General features: G+C 48.1%; 1 protein-coding gene across 1 annotated transcript in view; it reads left to right on the top strand.

Moving 5' to 3' along the window:
• The window catches only part of TTYH2 (tweety family member 2), a 143,995-nt gene that overhangs the window by 102,800 nt on the left and 20,079 nt on the right, over nt 1–21,116 (top strand). The window contains exons 7-8 of the mRNA XM_073606888.1: nt 18,772–18,841; nt 20,015–20,070. Of these exons, the coding sequence (XP_073462989.1) occupies nt 18,772–18,841; nt 20,015–20,070 (126 nt within the window). The remainder of the gene's footprint in view (nt 1–18,771; nt 18,842–20,014; nt 20,071–21,116) is intronic.

Below are 21,116 nucleotides of genomic sequence, written 5' to 3'. Positions count from 1 at the left end.
AGTATAAATATTATGATTCAAAGTATAACATTTATGATAATAAAATGTATAAAATCTATTAGGATACAAAGTATAAAATCTGTCATATTACAGTGTATCAAGCAGAGTGCAGATTATAGAGGTCTATCCATCTAAAGCTGTTCATACTCTATACAATTGGATTGTACAATCTCCTTTAGGTCTTCCACTAAAAATTGTGTAGAAGAAAGGCCTGTCTGTTTTGATACCAATTAAATAAATTGTGGATTTTCATTATATTGCAAAGTTTTGGTAACTCTAAAGGAGGTTGTACAATCAGTTTGTATAGTGTATGGCCAGCCTAAGTGAACGAGGATCATCACAGGTAGTATGTCGGTAAGGGCGGCCATATTTACTTGTGACATATACATGCTTCATGCTTAAAGTGTATGAAAGTTAGGGCCTGTAGCTGCATGTGGTAAGACATCTAGATGCCTAAATGCATTGAGTTGCTGCCATGTGATTGGCTGATTAGCAATTTGTGTTGCCAAGCAAGTGAACAGGTGTACCTAATAAAGTGGCCGGTGAGTGTATACTTTAAAAAAAAAAAAAATCTATATTATGCTTTAAATGTTCTTTGCCTTGTAGTATATCCAGGTTTATGGTAAGTACGGCGTGCGCCACGTAATCTACAGATGGCTTTGTACCTATAAAAGCAAACAATCTGATTTCATACCTCCCACCCCATCGTTATTTTTCCTGGGATGCGGTTAGAGGAAAATAAATGAGATTTGTTCTTGGGCCCCATCTGTGTCCCAGGCTCTCCCATGTTCCTCTGAGTGGATTGTGTCACCCCCAGGGCCACGCATCGCAAGCCGTTATTGCGCTAATTGAGCCCCCCGCGTGCCGTCACCTCCCGGGGAACTCGGCGAGGACCATCTGGGCGAGGAGCCTTGAAACGTATTGATTGCACATAAAACCTTTAGCTGGTAATACATCACTTAGATTATCAATTAACTGATTAGAGCGCCGGGGGCACCTCCAGAAAGGGCGCTGCCCGCCGTGTGTCACTGGAAGGAGCCTTCACCACTGAATATCATTATTGTGCGTCCTAACCCTCGGGAAAGGGTTGAGTGATGCTCAGTATACATTGGCGGCTAGCCTGTGCTTATGTTTTGGCATATTTTGTTATCGGTTGCTTTGGAGTTCTACTCTATCCAAAGCCAAAACCTTTCTAATGGCTATAACCCCTGTTGTGATTTTTTTTTTTTTGTCATCTGTGTGCCATTGGGGAGATTCCCCTTCACTTCCTGTCCTGTAGACACAACAGGAAGTGAGAGGAAATCCCTCCCTTTCCATTGGAAGATTTCCCCTCTCTTCCTGTTTTGCTGGCAGCTCGAAATTCTGGATTTTCCCAAATTTTGAGCCCTGGTGCACTTTAGATTCACTCTAAATGCAATGCGCCTCAGCAGCCAATAGAGGTGCCCACCTTGCGCTATGGCAGGGGCATAGATACATTTTTCCCTGGAGGTTTCAGCTCTCTCATATTAGAAGATATGGAGGCAACCAGAGGAGAAAAATGAGAAGGTGCGCACAGCAGGCTGTGGCAAAATTGCACTCGTTCTGGAACTGGAGAATGCAGGGGTCAGAATTATGTAATGTACAGAGTGCAGGAGTCTGGCGTATGTAATGTACAGAGTGCAGAAGTCCAAAGTATATGCAACCTAGCACATAGCACCACCTATGATTCATTTTACCACCATCTCCTTTTGCAATATGTACATAATGTACAGAGTGCAGGGGCTAGGAGTGTGTAATAAAGATGCAACGGTCCGAAGTATGTAACATACAGAAGTCAGAAGTATATGCAGCCACAGCACCACCTGTGACTCCTTTCATCATTCCCTTTTGCAATATGTACAGAGTTCAGGGGTCAGGAGTATGTAATGTACAGAGTGCAGGGGTCAGGAGTATGTAATGTACAGAGTGCAGGGGTCAGGAGTATGTAATGTACAGAGTGCAGGGGTCAGGAGTATGTAATGTACAGAGTGCAGGGGTCAGGAGCATGTAATGTACAGAGTGCAGTGGTCAGGAGCATGTAATGTACAGAGTGCAGTGGTCAGGAGCATGTAATGTACAGAGTGCAGGGGTCAGGAGTATGTAATGTACAGAGTGCAGGGGTCGGGAGTATGTAATGTACAGAGTGCAGGGGTCGGGAGCATGCAATGTACAGAGTGCAGGGCTCGGGAGTATGTAATGTACAGAGTGCAGGGGTCAAGTGTATGTAATGTACAGAGTGCAGGGGTCAGGAGTATGTAATGTACAGAGTGCAGGGGTCGGGAGTATGTAATGTACAGAGTGCAGGGGTCGGGAGCATGTAATGTACAGAGTGCAGGGGTCGGGAGCATGTAATGTACAGAGTGCAGGGGTCGGGAGCATGTAATGTACAGAGTGCAGGGGTCGGGAGCATGTAATGTACAGAGTGCAGGGGTCGGGAGCATGTAATGTACAGAGTGCAGGGGTCGGGAGCATGTAATGTACAGAGTGCAGGGGTCGGTAGCATGTAATGTACAGAGTGCAGGGGTCGGGAGCATGTAATGTACAGAGTTCAGGGGTCAGAGGTATATGCAGCCCAGCACACAGCACCACCTATGATTTCACCAGTGGCGGCCGCTCCATTAGGGGCACAGGGGTGACGCCCCCCTAATCTACATGCAGGGCGCCGGACTTATGTATTTAAATGTGTTTTTGTTCTTTTTTAAGTACACGATTAGAGCCTGAGGATCAAATGGGTTTCAGAAAAGGGTGGGCTCGGGGCGCAGTGCGTGATTGATGGACAAACTTGCGAGCGACGAGGGGGGGGGGGGGGGGGGGTGTCAGGTTTGACAGACCGAGCAACCGGAGAGGGGGTGGGTTGGTTTACCCTTACTGCATTTCATCATCATCCCCTTTTTAAATATATACGTAATGTACATAGTGCAGGGACCAGGTGTATGTAATGAATATAGTGCAGGGGTCAGCAGTATGTAACCTATTGAGTGCAGAAGTCAGAAATATATGCAGCCACATCACCAGCTGGGTCTCATTTCACCACCATTCCCTTTTGCAATATGTATGTAATGTACAGAGTGCAGGGTGTGACGGGCTTGTGGAACCCAGCTTCTCTTGGAGAGCTCTGGAAACTCCTTGTCCAGGTCCCCTGGCCCCTTCCTATGTGTAAGTAACCCTGTGTCTATTAGGGGCACAAGGTGACCGAGAACCCCAGTCTGATCTCAAGAATATATGAAGATAAAGTCCCCCTTTCATCAGAGACCATTGCTAGATGGTTTGAAGTGGGGCGGGGGTTGCGTTGTGTTTAAGTACCTGTATCCCATTGTTCTATTGTGTCTATCTGCCTTGGGAGAAAAGTATTATGGGATGTGCATGTGGATTAGCTGTAAGGAGGGAGGGGGGAATTCCTCCAACAGCTCTCCCTGTTGATAGGACAGTCTACTGATGAGAAGTTTGAATACACCTGTGTGTCTCTTGTTGCCCCTCCCTGTGTCATTATGCAAAGGAGGGGGGATTGTCCCCTGAGTGTATATCTGTGTGGCTTTGTTACTCCAAAACTGGTGTTGCCTGGTTCTTGGGGTTACTATAGTCTGATCCATTGGTCTCGTGTTGCAGAGCTTAGGAAGCGATATACTGATGGAAGGATTGAAGCGGAGTGTGAGACATTCCATCACACATGGGTCAGGTGTATGTAATATACAGCGTGCAGGGGTCGGGAGCGTGTAATGTACAGAGTGCAGGGGTCGGGAGCATGTAATGTACAGAGTGCAGGGGTCGGGAGCATGTAATGTACAGAGTGCAGGGGTCGGGAGCATGTAATGTACAGAGTGCAGGGGTCGGGAGCATGTAATGTACAGAGTGCAGGGGTCGGGAGCATGTAATGTACAGAGTGCAGGGGTCGGGAGCGTGTAATGTACAGAGTGCAGGGGTCGGGAGCGTGTAATGTACAGAGTGCAGGGGTCGGGAGCGTGTAATGTACAGAGTGCAGGGGTCGGGAGCGTGTAATGTACAGAGTGCAGGGGTCGGGAGCATGTAATGTACAGGGTGCAGGGGTCGGGAGCGTGTAATGTACAGAGTGCAGGGGCCGGGAGCGTGTAATGTACAGAGTGCAGGGGCCGGGAGCGTGTAATGTACAGAATGCAGGGGCCGGGAGCGTGTAATGTACAGAATGCAGGGGTCGGGGGCGTGTAATGTACAGAGTGCAGGGGTCGGGGGCGTGTAATGTACAGAGTGCAGGGGTCGGGGGCGTGTAATGTACAGAGTGCAGGGGTCGGGAGCGTGTAATGTACAGAGTGCAGGGGTCGGGAGCGTGTAATGTACAGAGTGCAGGGGTCGGGAGCGTGTAATGTACAGAGTGCAGGGGTCGGGAGCGTGTAATGTACAGAGTGCAGGGGTCGGGAGCGTGTAATGTACAGAGTGCAGGGGTCGGGAGCGTGTAATGTACAGAGTGCAGGGGTCGGGAGCGTGTAATGTACAGAGTGCAGGGGTCGGGGGCGTGTAATGTACAGAGTGCAGGGGTCGGGGGCGTGTAATGTACAGAGTGCAGGGGTCGGGAGCGTGTAATGTACAGAGTGCAGGGGTCGGGAGCGTGAAATGTACAGAGTGCAGGGGTCGGGAGCGTGAAATGTACAGAGTGCAGGGGTCGGGAGCGTGAAATGTACAGAGTGCAGGGGTCGGGAGCGTGTAATGTACAGAGTGCAGGGGTCGGGAGCCTGTAATGTACAGAGTGCAGGGGTCGGGAGCCTGTAATGTACAGAGTGCAGGGGTCGGGAGCCTGTAATGTACAGAGTGCAGGGGTCGGGAGCGTGTAATGTACAGGGTGCAGAGAACAGATGTATATGTAGCCCAGTACAGAGCGCCACCTATGATTCTTTTCACCACCGTCCCTTTTTGCATAGTATGGTAGTACCACCTACACACTCAGTCTGTGTGTGTGTATAGGTATAAACGCACACATCTGAAAGGTGAAATGGCAGACTGTCCCTTTAGCCACTGTTGCTGGCAGGAAAGTGTGGTGGTGGTGGTGGTGGTGGCGGTTCTGGAGAGGAGCAGCATGACGGGCTGTGCGCTGTCTAAGGCTGGCCATACATTATACAATTTTCTCATACAATTTTCTCATACAATTTTCTCATACAACTTTCCTTTTAGATTTACCAAAACCATATAATAGGAGGTCAAACTTAAACACTTTAAAATGTGTATGAAATCAGGCAGGCTCTTGCACTACATAGTTGAAGGTAAATCTAGAGAAAATTGAATAAGAAAATTGTATGGTGTATGGGCAGCTTAGGGCCGTCCTTCTAATGCTCATATAGCACCAGATTGGACAACCACAGGGAACGGGGGGGCGCACAGGAACATGGCGTCAGGACCCGGGGCACCAGGCAGTAGATGGTTGGCATGTGCCGTGGGGGGAGGGTGCTCTCTCCACATTGTATCTGTGCCTGTTACTGTAGCGGAATGAACTGCACATGATAATCCCATGATACTTAATATGTAGTTATTTTTGATGTACAGTTGCTGCTAAATTTAGGTTGTGTTTGTGAGTTGAACCCCAGGCCGGGATTAATGGAGCCTTTATCATCACTTATGTAAGCCGGTTGTAAGGGCCGTGCACAGGACCTCAATCCTAACCTAATATGTTACTTTAAAGCCTAACTCCAGGCTGGCCATAAAAGCCCAATGTGCCCCCCCCCCCCCAGCAGTTAATCATTCTAGTTTTTCCAGGAGAGGATTTAATTAAAGTAAAATTGACCTTCATGCACAGTCCTGCCTTCCTCCTCCTGGGCGGTTTCAGTATTGATGACCGGTCCTCCACAGCCGCCCCTTTTCTCCAGTTCTGCTCTCCTTCCTAAGGTCAAATGACATTGTTGGATTGCAAATTTTCAGCGCGTTTTTTGTGCATTGCAACAGGTTGCTCGTTCATTTGAGCTGTAATGAATTTTTTGACATTGCAGTGCACCACAGTGCATATTGTGGTGCACTATAGTGCAGGTGTGTGCCTTGTGATGTGGAAGCATGCGTACCACCATGTATACCCGTGCATTGCAGTTACATTTGTCTTGAAGGCGCCACTCACACTTCATGGTTTGGAATTGCTGGCAGAACTGTCGTGATTCCGCTCTCGATTCTAAGTCGCATGGCAGTCACAGCACAACCTGCGACACATGCTTGCGTGACGTCGGTGGTGGCTGGTGCTTCATTGGTCAGGGAGGGGCGGCAGACGAACCTGACCATGGACACCATCTCTCCCCCCCCCCCCCCGTTGCTCCAGCCCGCACCACGCACCGTACCCACACGCCCACACACACCCCCAGTCACTGGCTCACTCACCCTGACCTGACATGTGGAGGTGACAGCTTCCCCCTTTAGTCTCCCCCATGTCTTCCCTCCATCGGTCAGTCTTCCCCTGCGTCTTCTCAGTATCATGGAAGCCATCTCTCCTCCTCCTCCTCCTTCTCCTTCCTCCTCCTTCCTTCCTTCCTCCTCCTCCTCCTTCCTTCCTTCCTTCCTTCCTTCCTTCCTTCCTTCCTTCCTTCCTTCCTTCCTTCCTTCCTTCCTTCTCTCCTCCTCCCTTCCTTCCTTCCTTCCTTCTCCTCCTCCACCTCCCTTCCTTCCCTCCTTCCTTCCTTCCTCCTTCCGTCCTTCTCCTCCTTCTCCTTCTCCTCCTTCCTTCTCCTCGTTCCTTCCTTCCTTCCTTCCTTCTCCCCTTCCTTCTCCCCTTCCTTCCTTCCTTCTCCCCTTCCTTCCTTCCTTCTCCCCTTCCTCCCTTCCTTCCTCCCTTCCTTCTCCCCTTCCTTCCTTCCTTCCTTCCTTCCTTCCTTCCTTCCTTCCTTCCTTCCTTCCTTCCTTCCTTCCTTCCTTCCTTCCTTCCTTCCTCCTCCTCCTTCTCCTCCTCCTTCTTCCTCCTTGGCCAATAGGATGGCTTCTCCTTTCGGCCAATCAAGAAACGGTTCCCAGGACCCACTTCCTGATTGGCCAGGAGAAGAATTAGTGTGACAATAGTGAATATTCATTTGCTATTGTCACACAACTGGGTGGGCTCAGGGCGCAATGCTCTGCGCCCCGAGCCCATCCTTTTTTGAAGCCTATTAGAACCTCAGGCTCTAATCACGTGCTTGAAAAAAGAAAATCCCCCTCATTGGAAACCAATGTGTCCGGCGCCCTGCATGTAGATTAGGGGGCCAGGCGCATGAATGGGGGGGGGGGGCGCCGCCCCTGCGCCCCTAATGGACTGGCTGCCTCTGGGTGACATTATCCTTCAATGGCCCCCCCAAGCTCGATGTGATTCTGCTGCAATTTTTAAAATCGGCCGAGGCTTGTCGCCTGAAAAGCAGCAACTGAGTGGGCCGCCCCATGTGACACACAGAAAATCGCGCTGTCAAAAATAAGATCACGTGAAAGAGGCCTTACTCTGTAATATCGCAGTAGTGTGACTCCGCCCTTAATGATGCAGCCAAGGCCTGACATGTTGGGTATCTATTTACTTGGCACAATCTTTTATCTTTTTTTTATATTGTAACAAATAAAAGTTGGAACAACCACCGTTTTATTCTCCAGGGTCTCTGCTTTGTTTTGGGTGTTTTAACTAATCTTCAGGCCTAAAATGATTCTTTTAAATGTGTGCAAAGCAAAAAAAAAAAGAAGGGCACTGGCAGCGAAAAAAGGTCAAAGACAGCCGATCAGCATATAATCCAGTTCAGTCCGGATCAGAGCCAACCGAACGCTCAACCCTTCACTGCTCGATCTGGGATCAATTTCAAGGAGAGCAAAAAATATCACCCGCTGATTGTTTTCCTATAAGCATTGATCAAGGACGCCGAAATGCTGATGAGCGGTAATTTTATAGGTGACAACCGTATCTGATTATAGCGTTCGGAGTCCAAGAAATCTGATACATAAGTATCCATATATAAAGTGTCTCTGGGGGTGATTTTTATTCGTCCTTCCCATAGTCGCTCCTTAATACATCTGCTTACAGTGCTTCATTATATTATGGCTTAAAGGGAAACTCCACATTTACCTAGACCAGCCCAGAACTTTACACAAAGCTTTTTTAATTTTTTTCAGGGGGTCCTGCGGGCAGATGGGGGTGGTAAGGCAGCGCAGTGAAGGTTTAGGCCCCATTCACACCTCCAAAACACTGGAGGGTGGAAAAAAAATAAAAAATCAATAATTCTCTATGGAGAGGGTTCACATCTCCACTCCAAAACGCCTGAAGCTCAAACAAGTTCTGAGGCTTTTTTTTTTTTTTTTTTTTTTTGTCGCTCGAATCGGGCAGATTTGGGCGTTTTTGGCTTGTTTGTGTTCCCATGGAAATGAATGGAAACGCGCCATTCCTGCGTTTTTGCTCGATTTTCTGCTCCAATGAAAAAAAGTAAAAAAAAATTAAATTGTAATAATATATGAATAAATAAATACACAAATAACTAAAAATCTTCATAAATAAGTGGAATAATAAGTAATACATTAATAAATAAATAACCTCTAACCTTAAAAAATATTAAATGTATTATTATGAATAATAATATTAATAATATAACAACACCCAAACATACATTCTTAATAATAATATATTTTTTTTATTGTGTTAGGGTGTTTATTTTTTAAGGGGTAAGGGTTAAAGTTAAGAGTTAATTATTTATTGTTACTTAGTATTAATTTATTGAATTTAATTTATTATTTATGATTTTTATTTGTTTATTTTACATTTATTTATTCATTGATTATTATTCGTATTATAATATAATAATAATAATAATAATAATAAATTAAAAAAAAATAACCCTAACCCCAAAATAAAATAAAAAATAAAATAATAATAAATAACCCTAGCCCCAACTCCTAATCCTAACCTAAACTAAACTTAAACCCCTTACCCGAAACAAAAAAAACATAATAAATGAATAATAATAAAAGAAGAAATAAAAGCTAATGGAAAAAAAGCTAAAAAAGCTGAAATACCTAGCAACAAATGATGCAACAGATAATAGTTTTCTTTATTGGCTAATAAAAAAATGCCAAAGCCCACAAACACTGCATACATGCATGCAAAAACGCACCAAAAAAAGCTGGAAAAGCGGTCAAAGACGCTACACTCAGGTGTGAATGCAGCCTTGCAGTGGACATTAATTTAAAAAAATGTAAGTTTTCCCATCTTATGGGGACCCTTGAAGATTTACCTTTTTGTCTTGAATCCCTTCTGGAAAAATAGCAATATTCTTCCTGGGTCCTTGATCGTCTGTTGGGTATTTGCATCGTAAGATCATCTAAGGCAGGGATTCTCAACCTTAGTGGGATCAGGGCCTGGAAAACTATCTGAAAAAACTTCTATGCCACAAACAGTAAAAAAATAAAAATAAAAACTAGAAGAAAAAAAATTGTAATTATAGATTCTAGGATTATGCAGTGTATACAGTGCAGGGGCAGGACTATGTAATTACTCTGGTGGTCAGCATTTCCCTTTTAACTGGTGGTCAGAATGCCGCCTTTTTTGCTGCTGGTTGGCACATCCCTTTAAGCCAGTGGTCAGGGGTGCCCCCTAGTGGTCAGCATGTCTCATTATGCTGGTGGCCAGTGCACCCCCTTACACTGGTGGTCAATGTGCCTCTATACAATGGTGGTTGGCGCTCCCTTTTTTGCTTTGTGTTCCGCATTACCCCTTATGCTGTGGTCGGTGTGCCCCTCTATGCTGGTGAACAGCATGCCCCTTTGTGCATGGTGGCTGGTGCACCTCCTTACGCTGGTAGTAAATGTGCCTTCTATATGCTGATAGTTGGTGCACCCTCTTTTGCTGGTGTTCAGCATACCCCTCTATGCTGGTGTGCCCCCTTACACTGGTGATCATTGTGCTTCTATATGCTGATGGTTGAATCACCCTCTTTTTCTTGTGTGCAGTATGCTTCCTTATACTAGTGGTAGGAGTGCCCCCTTATAGTGGTGGTTGGTGTTCCCCCTTATAGTGGTGGTTGGTGTTCCCCCTTATAGTGGTGGTTGGTGTGCCCCCTTATAGTGGTGGTTGGTGTGCCCCCTTATAGTGGTGGTTGGTGTGCCCCCTTACCCTGGTGGTTGGTATGCCCCCTTACTATGGGGGACAGCATGCCCCCTTGTGCATAGTGGCTGGTGCGCCTTCTTATACTGGTGGTCAATGTGCCTCTATATGCTGATGGTTGGTGCACCCTCTTTTGCTTGTGTTCAGCATGCCCCCTTGTGCTGGTGGTAGGAGTGCCCCCTTGTGCTGGTGGTAGGAGTGCCCCCTTGTGCTGGTGGTAGGAGTGCCCCCTTGTGCTGGTGGTAGGAGTGCCCCCTTGTGCTGGTGGTAGGAGTGCCCCCTTATAGTGGTGGTTGGTGTGCCCCCTTATAGTGGTGGTTGGTGTGCCCCCTTATAGTGGTGGTTGGTGTGCCCCCTTATAGTGGTGGTTGGTGTGCCCCCTTATAGTGGTGGTTGGTGTGCCCCCTTATAGTGGTGGTTGGTGTGCCCCCTTATTGTGGTGGTTGGTGTGCCCCCTTATTGTGGTGGTTGGTGTGCCCCCTTATTGTGGTGGTTGGTGTGCCCCCTTATTGTGGTGGTTGGTGTGCCCCCTTATTGTGGTGGTTGGTGTGCCCCCTTATTGTGGTGGTTGTGTGCCCCCTTATTGTGGTGGTTGGTGTGCCCCCTTATAGTGGTGGTTGGTGTGCCCCCTTATAGTGGTAGTTGGTGTGCCTCCTTATAGTGGTGGTTTGTGTGCCCTCTTATACTGGTGGTCAGTGTGCCCCCTTACCCTGGTGGATAGCATGCCCCCTTGTGCATGGTGGCTGGTGTGCCCCTTTACATTGATGGTTAATGTGCCTCTACATGCTGATGGTTGAATCACCCTCTTTTGCTTGTGTTCAGCATGCCCCCTTGTGCTGGTGGTAGGAGCGCCTCCTTGTGCTGGTGTGCCCCACTGTGCTGGTGGCTGGTGTGCCCCCTTAAATTTTATTCTGGTAGTCACCTAGTCCCTTTAACCTGGTGGTCAGTGTGTCCCTCTTACCCTGGAAGTCGACCTACCCCCTTTTGCTGCTGACAGGCAGTCCCCCTTTTTCCTGGGGGGGTGGCAGTCCCCCTTTTTCCTGGGGGGGTGGCAGTCCCCCTTTTTCCTGGGGGGGTGGCAGTCCCCCTTTTTCCTGGGGGGGTGGCAGTCCCCCTTTTTCCTGGGGGGGTGGCAGTCCCCCTTTTTCCTGGGGGGTGGCAGTCCCCCTTTTTCCTGGGGGGGTGGCAGTCCCCCTTTTTCCTGGGGGGTGGCAGTCCCCCCTTTTTCCTGGGGGGTGGCAGTCCCCCTTTTTCCTGGGGGGTGGCAGTCCCCCTTTCTCCTGGGGGGTGGCAGTCCCCCTTTCTCCTGGGGGGTGGCAGTCCCCCTTTCTCCTGGGGGGTGGCAGTCCCCCTTTCTCCTGGGGGGTGGCAGTCCCCCTTTCTCCTGGGGGGTGGCAGTCCCCCCTTTTTCCTGGGGGGTGGCAGTCCCCCTTTCTCCTGGGGGGTGGCAGTCCCCCTTTCTCCTGGGGGGGGGGGGGGGAGTCCCCCTTTAAGCTGGTGGTCAGCATACCCCATTATGCTATACGACTAAGGCCAGTCAGGGTGACATGTGTTGGAGGGGGGGGGGGGGTGGCCAAGATGCAGGGACTGTAGCTGAAGCCTCTGTTAGGTTACCAGCGGATGTGGTTGATCTGTCTGGTGTTCCTAATTTTGCTATTTACACAGGAGCAGGGACAGAATGTAGTCCCCCTATAACAGGAAGCGCCTGATGAAGAACCTTCATGGCAGGATCACCAGGGATTGTTCCAATGATATCTGCAGATTTAATAGGATTGTAAATGACTTTGTGACATTTCTATGTTAAAGCTTGTGTGCGATTTTTGCAAACTTTTAAAATCTCACACAGTGCGAGTACGGCGCCCTCTAAAGGAGTCGGGCAATCTGCAACTTTCGTCCACATTTTTTTTTTTTTTTACGGGAACTGTCTGCATCTCTTTATGTGGTCCATCTCCACCGATTTAACACCGCGACCGCCTCCAATTCTGTTGCCAGGTGCATTTCAGCGTATCCAATTCCCCCCCACTCATTGCTAATTGAATCTCCCCGGCCAGACACGGGCTTCAGGTCTGATCCACGTGTAATCTGTCTGCACCATGTTGGTGGAAGATTGCAGCCGTTATGAGGGGAAAATGAATTATGACACCGTTTTCCATTAAGGAGAAGGCCGCAGGAGGGAAAACATCTGACAACTGTGCCGAAGAAATCTGCATGGAGGAGGAATTCAAAGAAAAACACTCGGAGACCACACAGACCTCGAGACTGAAAATGCTGGCTGCCTGGCTGTCATGCTGATCCTCTGCATTCAATACTTTACTGACTCGGGACAAGCCAGGTCTTTTTTTTTTTTTCATTTATTGATCTGTTAGCATATTCCAGGTCAATACCTCTGAAAGTGTCAAAGCCACAGAATCAGAATAGCTGCCAGTCAACTAGCATTTCCTCGAAAGTTTCTGCTAAAGAGGTCCTATCGCAAAGCAAAACACAGGAGTAGCGGGGGAGGGGCGAACAGAGTGCTCAATAGAGCATGCACACATCTATTTTATTAATATTGAATAAGACCCTTTTTTTACTCTGCTCTGCATGGGCAAGGGATGTTTTAAAATGAGGTGCAAAAAAAAAAAATAGATCTGCATTAAGAGGCGGGACATCCAGCCCTCATCCCACCCTCATCCCTCCCTCATCCCACCCTCATCCCTCCCTCATCCCTCCCTCATCCCACCCTCAATCCTCCCTCATCCCACTCTCATCCCTCCCTCATCCCTCCTTCATCCCTCCTTCATCCCTCCTTCATCCCTCCCTCATCCCTCCCTCATCCCTCCCTCATCCCTCCCTCATCCCTCCCTCAACCCTCCCTCATCCCACCCTCACTCAACCCTCCCTCATCCCTCCCTCATCCCTCCCTCATCCCTCCCTCATCCCTCCCTCATCCCTCCTCATCCCACCCTCATCCCTCCCTCATCCCTCCCTCATCCCTCCTCATCCCACCCTCAATCCTCCCTCATCCCACTCTCATCCCTCCCTCATCCCACCCTCAACCCTCCCTCATCCCTCCCTCATCCCACCCTCATCCCTCCCTCATCCCACCCTCAATCCTCCCTCATGCCACTCTCATCCCTCCCCCATCCCACCCCCATCCCACCCCCCATCCCACCCCCATCCCACTCTCAACCCTCCCTCAACCCTCCCTCATCCCTCCCTCATCCCTCCCTCATCCCTCCCTCATCCCACCCTCATCCCACCCTCATCCCTCCCTCATCCCTCCCTCATCCCACCCTCATCCCTCCCTCATCCCACCTCATCCCACAATCATCCCTCCCTCATCCCTGCTAGCAAAGAAAGCAACTTTTATACATATTTAATTCTAAAGCCTTTTAATACATACAGAAAGGAGAATATTAACCCCTTCATGCCTAAGCCTTTTTCTGACACTTGTTGTTTACAAGTTAAAATCCGTATTTTTTGCTAGAAAATTACTTGGAACCACCAAACATTATATATATATAAATGTTTGGTGGTTCTAAGTAATTTTCTAGCAAAAAATTTGGATATATATATATCGCAAAATGTCATTCTCTGCTGCAGAACAGTGCTTGACATTTTGTGACCCAAATTCAGGGCCACTTGGTGCTAGGAACCCCAGCTTTGGATATGTAGTTGTAGAGTTACTTCCACTGTATTTGCACACCAAATTGGGGTTCCTAGCACCAAGTGCCCTGAGATACGGGGCCCCAAAGTTGGGTCGCAAAATTTCATTCTCTGCTCTGCAGGCGCTTTCTAGACGCAAATGCGGTAAAATGTGTTCAGCGGAGTTTGCACCGACGTCTCGTGTGCATGAAGCCTAAGAAGGCCAGTATGGTGGCCTGAATTTATGGTAGGAGCCCGGGGGGGGGGGGGGGGGCATATTTTAACCAGCCTGCTCGTCCGTGGTCTTTGTCGGTTTCCTGTGCGCAATACTACATCACTAGGCCGATTATTCGAGATTCGTTAGCGTTCGTGAGTTCTGTCTTCGAGGTTCTCGAGGCTTTCGTTTCCCGTGCGTGGTTTTTGTACAACGTGTCTGGCTCGGCTGTCGCAGGTAGGGTTTAGTTTGACCTTTCATTTCATGCATTTCTGTTCCCAACTTCACACCATGGTGTCATCTTTGTCAACTACGGTCATGGATGTCCAAGCCAGAGTGGCACTCTTGGAGGCTCGCCCGGCCACGACTATCCCTGACCCAGCCACAGTGCGGGTTCTGACACCCCTTCCTGCAGGTAACACAGGGACAAGTCCCACTATCTGCCCAGCACATTTGGTTCCAGCCAGCATTAGGAAGGACATCAAGGACATCAACCTCGCCTCCCTCCTCATTTCAGTCCACGACCTGGCAGAGAACAAAGCCTATACCTGGGCAGACGTGTCAGTGGTCCTCAAGGCCAAAGATCCTAGGTTCAACCGAAAGTTGTCTGTCCCAGAGTTTGCGCTGGCCTTCGGGATGGTGAGGGATGTCTTATGCTCAGCCTCCCCCAGCAGAAGGGAAGAGCTGGATTTATATCTCCACACCGTGGTGGACTTGGGCTACAAATACAGAGGTTTTTCGTTCTACAATTACCATCGTTCCTTCTCTACTAAAGCAGCAGCCAGGCTGGCACAATTTCAGACAGGAACGGATTGGAGCCTTATGGACACTGAGTTGTTCTACCGCCACTTTGCTGGCTTGCGCTCACCACTGTGCGCTATTTGCCCAGTCCTCCACTCACACGGCCATCTGGTGCGCCAACGCGGCAGTTACTCATCCATTCGCGTTCCCCTCCACCTCCGGTGCAGTTCAAGGCCAGTCGGCCCCGGTACAGACGTCCCAAGTGGACAAGTTCGGACGCTCTGTTCGGACCGTAGGAGGAGCAGCTATCTGTAACAACTACAACTATGGCTCATGTAATTTTAGCCAATGCCGCCTGCTCCATATCTGTATCATATGCCAGAGGACACATCCCAGAAATTTATGTGAGGTCAAGCAGCAGAAGAAGGCATGACTAGGCCGAGTTAATGTCCTATGGCTGGGGCTCTATCTCACCTCACACCCCATTCCTTCCCTGGTCACCTTCCTTATCCAAGGATTTACAGCAGGGTTCCATACCGGCCTCATCTCTCTGCCCCATACAACCTATGAATGCAGGAACCTCCGCTCAGCGGCCACTGACGAGCAGGCCATAGACCAGCTATTACAGGCCGAACTGAAGTGAGACTTCATCATAGGTCCCTTCACACAGCCCCTGTTCATCACTTGGAGAGTTAGCCCTATTGGGCTTGTCAAGGGCAAGTTCTCGAATAAAGCTCGCTTGGTGTACGACCTGTCTGCGCCTCATTCTTCTCATGTTCCCAGCCTCAATTCCCTAATTCCCTCCGAAGAGTTCTCCCTGAAGTATGCCTCTGTAGATATGGCAATTCAGGCCATTATCAAAGCAGGCACAGGCGCCTGGCTCTCCAAGGCCGTCATCTCAGAGGCCTTTAAGCTCCTGCCTATCTACTCGTCCCTCTGGTGTTGGCACGGTATTAAGTGGAAAGAGGCGTATTACTTTACTACCAAGCTGACCTTTGGCTCTAAAAGCAGCCCCTGGCTCTTCAACACTTTTGCACAGACCCTCACCTGGATACTTATACATAAGGCTCAGTGTCAAGAGGTCATCCATTACCTGGACGACTTCATGTTAATCGAACAGCTCGGTGTGCCCCCAGGAAACTTAAGCAAATTGAGATTCGTCTTTGAGAATCTCAATGTCCCCATTGCCGAACACAAGGTTGACGGACCAGCACACTCCATCACCTTCCTCGGAGTCAACCTAGATACTTGGTCCATGCAGGCCAGCCTCCCTCTTGACAAATTAAACCGCATTAGGTCAGTCCTTTGAGAATTCACCCACACAAGAGGGTGTACTAAAAAGCAGCTCTAGTCTGTTGGGCATGCTCAATTTCTCCATGCGAATCATTCCCAGGGTCGGTCCTTCGTGTCATGCCTCCTGGTCTACCTCTCACAGGCACAGGACCCCGATCAGATCCTCAATTTTGACACTGCAGCAGTAGCAGACTTATCAATGTGGGAGGAGTTCATTTCCACCTGGAATGGTATGTCCATGTTTATACCTTCAATATCACTTCAATCACCGCAGGTAGTAACAGATGCTGCAGCCTCCACAGGTTTCGCTGCAATTTTTGGCCACCATTGGTTTGCAGGTCCCTGCCCTCCAGAGATACTTTCAATCCCCGGTTTACCCGAACTTCCTCTCTCTTCGAGCCTTACCCGATCGTGGCAGCCGCCCAGCTCTGGGGTCATATCTGGACAGGACAAACTGTGCCTTCACCACCGACAACCAGGCACGGCAGATATCATTAATAAAGGCAGGTCTATGTCACACTTGGTTATGTCCTTCCTACGCAGGCTGGTACAACTTTCCCTTCAGCACCAACTCAACATCCACTGTACATTCATTCCAGGCAAATGCAACCTTGCCGCAGACGCACTGTCACACTTTAATTTCACCTCCTCCTTTCGGCAGGATCCCGGAGCCGATCCTGTATCAGCCTGTATCCCGGCCTGGTCTCAGCTGACTCTGGACTAGAACAGCATCTCCACAGAGCGACCCAGCTCATCAACCAGTCTCTGTCCCGTAACATGCTCAAAGCTTACCATATAGCTTGGAGCGCTTTCCACAAATTCCTAGCAACCTGCTCAGTTAGAACTATGACAGACGCCAAGCACATACTGGCCTTTATCTCATATTGCCATAGTCACTTGGCCTTGTCCCACAATACTATCCGGCTATACTTAGCTGGCATCCAACACTTCTGGCTCTACAAGATCCCGCAAGACCGTCCTTGTTCGCAAGCCATGCGATCCGAGCCAGCCCACGTGGCATACAAATACAACAGCCGATAAACCAGGGCAAACGCCTACCTAATACAAGTAACATCTTCAGAGACAGGTCCACTATCCTCGCCAGATCTCCGTTTAGTCTTCTCTCCAGCTTGGTCATACAAGCAGAAATCTATCTGGCCTACTAAGGGTTCCTGCGGCCTGGTGAGTTCACCTGTAATAACCCCGCAGGCCAAGTCCTGTGTAGGACGTCACTTGGTTCGCTACCAAGACCATTTCATCCTCCATCTTGCGGTATCCAAAACCCAGCAATCAGGCCCCAGAGTAGACATCCGCCTCTACAAAACTAACAATAGCTGGTGTCCAGTTACCATACTTAACCGCCTACTGTCACTCCTGCCCGAACAGTTAGATTCTAGTCCCCTTCTACCCTTTCCTGTCAAACCTTTGAGTTCCAGTCAGTTCATGGAACACGGGATGATTCTTCTCCGCAACCTACAACTCAACCCCAGTCAGTACTCCGGTCACTCTTTCCGTATCGGAGCAGCCTCGACAGCATCTCGGCATGGGGTCCCAGATAATGTTATTAAGAGACTAGGCAGGTGGAAGTCCGCCTGCTTCGACCGGTACAATCCCCAATCCTCAGGTGGAAATGTCACAAGCATTTACCAAACTTGCTCAATGAATAAGACCAAAACCAATAAAACTTAACCCCTACCTGAATGTTATTTTGGTATTGCCGGCCATCAGACCAAGGCACACTTCAGGTCCATTTCATGTTGTAAGTCTTATGATAAGTCTATGTTGTTCATATCTGTATCGGCCATAGGGCTTCAACCATAAGTAAGAAGGCCAGTATAGTGGCCTTAATTTATGGGAGGAGCCTGGGGGGTATTTAACCAGCCCGCTCGCCTGTGGTCTTTGTCGGTTTCCTGTGCGCGATACCCACCCTCCCATCCCCTTTTTAGAGCATTTCTCAAATCATTTCTCTTTCACAAAATATTAATTTCTAATCTTGGGTATGCCCCCTTATTTTGGTATGCCGGCCATCAGACCAAGGCACACTTCAGGTCTATTTCATGTTGTAAGTCTTATAATAAGTCTATGTTATGCCTATCCGTATCGGCCATAGGGCTTCAACAATAAATATGTATGTATGTGTGTGTGTGTGTGTGTGTGTGTGTGTATATATATATATTATATTATATATATATATATAAATAAATATATATATGTATATATAAATAAATATATATATGTATATATAAATTATGTCACACTGTATTTGCGCAGCAGTCTTTCAAATGCAAATATTTTAGGAAGAAATACACTTTCATTAATTAAAACCAAAAAAACAGTAAAGTTGGCCCAATTTTTTTTGTATAATGTGAAAGATGATGTCATGCCGAGTAAATAGATGCCTAACATGTTACGCTTTAAAATTGTGCACGCTCGTGGAATGGCGACAAACTACGGTACTTAAAAGTCATCATAGGGGACGCTTTAAAATTTCTACAGATTGCCAGTTTAGAGTTACAGAGGAGGTATATCTATCTATATAATACAGTTGTGCTCATAAGTTTACATACCCGGGCAGAATTTATGATTTCTTGGCCATTTTTCAGAGAATATGAATGATAACACAAAAACTTTTCCTTCACTCATGGTTAGTGTTTGGCTGAAGCCATTTATTATCAATCAACTGTGTTTACTCTTTTTAAATGATAATAACAAACAGAAACTACACAAATGACCCTGATCAAAAGTTTACATACCCTGGTGATTTTGGCTTGATAATTTTTTTTTTTTATTCCTATTAAAGTGATCTGGAATGGTAACATGATGTGTTTGTGTCTTGCAGGGTACCAGTGATTTCTGTGTGGCTCCTGACAAATTCATCATGAATATGACCCAGGATCAGATCAGTGCAGGTAAGGATCTCAGGCCCCATGACCCCGTACTGTAAGCAACTGTCATTTTCAGCAGCGAGAGCCATTAAAAGTTAGAACATCAGTCACATGGCTTAAAATACACTATATGACTAAATACACTGTACATGTGACCCCCCCCTAAATTATGGAGGTCAGGGGTCTCCAGAGAAAGGGGCCTGATAATCCTGCATCATACAAAGGATATTATAGTCAAATGTACTCTTCCAGCCTTGTGGTAACAGTTTGGAGAAGACCCCTTTTCTGCTCCAGCATGACTGTACTCCCCCCCCCCCCCCCCCCCCCCCCTGCATATAAATCCAGCTCCATAAAGAGATGGGTTGACCAGTTTGGACTAGCTCCATAAAGACATGGGCTGACCAGTTTGGACTAGCTCCATAAAGACATGGGCTGACCAGTTTGGACCAGCTCCATAGAGATATGGGTTGATTAGCTGGGCCAGCTCCATAAAGACATGGGCTGACCAGTTTGGACCAGTTCCATAAATACATGGATTGACCAGTTTGGACCAGTTCCAATACAAATATTTTGGCTAGGTTTTATCCATTCACCCATCCATCCATCCACAGTATCTAAATATTTATCCAGGAATTATCCATTCATCCATCAACAGTATCTATATATTTTGGCCAGGGTTTAACCAACCATCATCCCTCAATTCACAGTATCTATATAATTAGCTTTAGCCATCCATCATGTATGTGTGTGTGTGTGTGTGTGTGTGTATAGATAGATATATCTATATATATATATATATCCTGGGTTTATCCATCCATCCATCCTATCTATATGTTTAATTAGGGTTTGTCCATCCATCTACCCGCAGTATCTATATACAGTATCTAGCTAGGGTTTTTCCATCCACAGTACCTTTTATATTTACTTAGGATTTATTCATCTATCCATCCACAGTATGTATATATTAAGCTAAAGTTTATCCATCCATAGCATTCATACATTTTAATGGTCTATCTCTCTAGTTAAGGTTATCTGTCTCTCTTCATCTGTTTTCTTTCTGTTCCTCTATTGTCTGTTTTTTTCTCTCCATCTCCATCCATCTATCTGTCTCTTTCTATCTCTCCTGATCTTTCTGTCTGATTCGCTCTCCCCCTCCATGTCTCTGCATACCAATGTTGTTGGTTTCCTCCTTTTTAGAAGTGGTTCATTACTACCTGTACTGCAGCCAGAGCTTGAAGAACCCCTTCCAGCAGGTGAGCCGCCAGCACACGGAATCACCATTATTCTGGTACATTATGACGTTGATGCTGCAGATTCTTCGTATCATTCACTCCCAGCCAGAAGCAACCGAGGCCGTGGTTTAGGCTCTGTGTGAATTCTACCCGGGACAGAGTATCTCAGCAATATTCTATTGTCTACTAAATCACCGCAGATGTATACTCGGTACCCCAGGTGTACGGCCACTCATCTCCGCTTCCTCCTGCAGTGTTTATTGCCCGCCTTACACTTCAATGTACCTCACTGATCTCCAGAAAAGTTCTTTTAAAAATAACCAATTGCTATCATAGTGCAGCCCCATCCCTCAGCGATGGCTTTATTTTTAGGTTTTCACTTGCATTCTCTCCCGGTTTGAATAGGAATGTCAGACTGGAAGCCCCCACAGAGGATGACCTATTTCCTTTCCAGAAATCTCAGACTTTGCAATCTGTAATATCTGTAAACTCTGGCAGGAGTTGAACATCCTCTGTGGTTGCTTCCAGCCTGACACTTCCACAAGCTCTGGCCCCGGAGAGTCCCACAAGCTCTGGCCCCGGAGATTCCCACAAGCTCTGGCCCCGGAGATTCCCACAAGCTCTGGCCCCGGAGAGTCCCACAAGCTCTGGCCCCGGAGATTCCCACAAGCTCTGGCCCCGGAGAGTCCCACAAGCTCTGGCCCCGGAGAGTCCCACAAGCTCTGGCCCCGGAGAGTCCCACAAGCTCTGGCCCCGGAGAGTCCCACAAGCTCTGGCCCCGGAGAGTCCCACAAGCTCTGGCCCCGGAGAGTCCCACAAGCTCTGGCCCCGGAGAGTCCCACAAGCTCTGGCCCCGGAGAGTCCCACAAGCTCTGGCCCCGGAGAGTCCCACAAGCTCTGGCCCCGGAGAGTCCCACAAGCTCTGGCCCCGGAGAGTCCCACAAGCTCTGGCCCCGGAGAGTCCCACAAGCTCTGGCCCCGGAGAGTCCCACAAGCTCTGGCCCCGGAGAGTCCCACAAGCTCTGGCCCCGGAGAGTCCCACAAGCTCTGGCCCCGGAGAGTCCCAC

The sequence above is a fragment of the Aquarana catesbeiana genome, linkage group LG12, assembly GCF_042186555.1.
Source record: "Aquarana catesbeiana isolate 2022-GZ linkage group LG12, ASM4218655v1, whole genome shotgun sequence".
In the NCBI taxonomy this organism is placed as follows: domain Eukaryota; kingdom Metazoa; phylum Chordata; class Amphibia; order Anura; family Ranidae; genus Aquarana; species Aquarana catesbeiana.
Note: the sequence above shows the minus strand (reverse complement) of the source record. Positions and strands in the feature narration are given on the sequence as shown.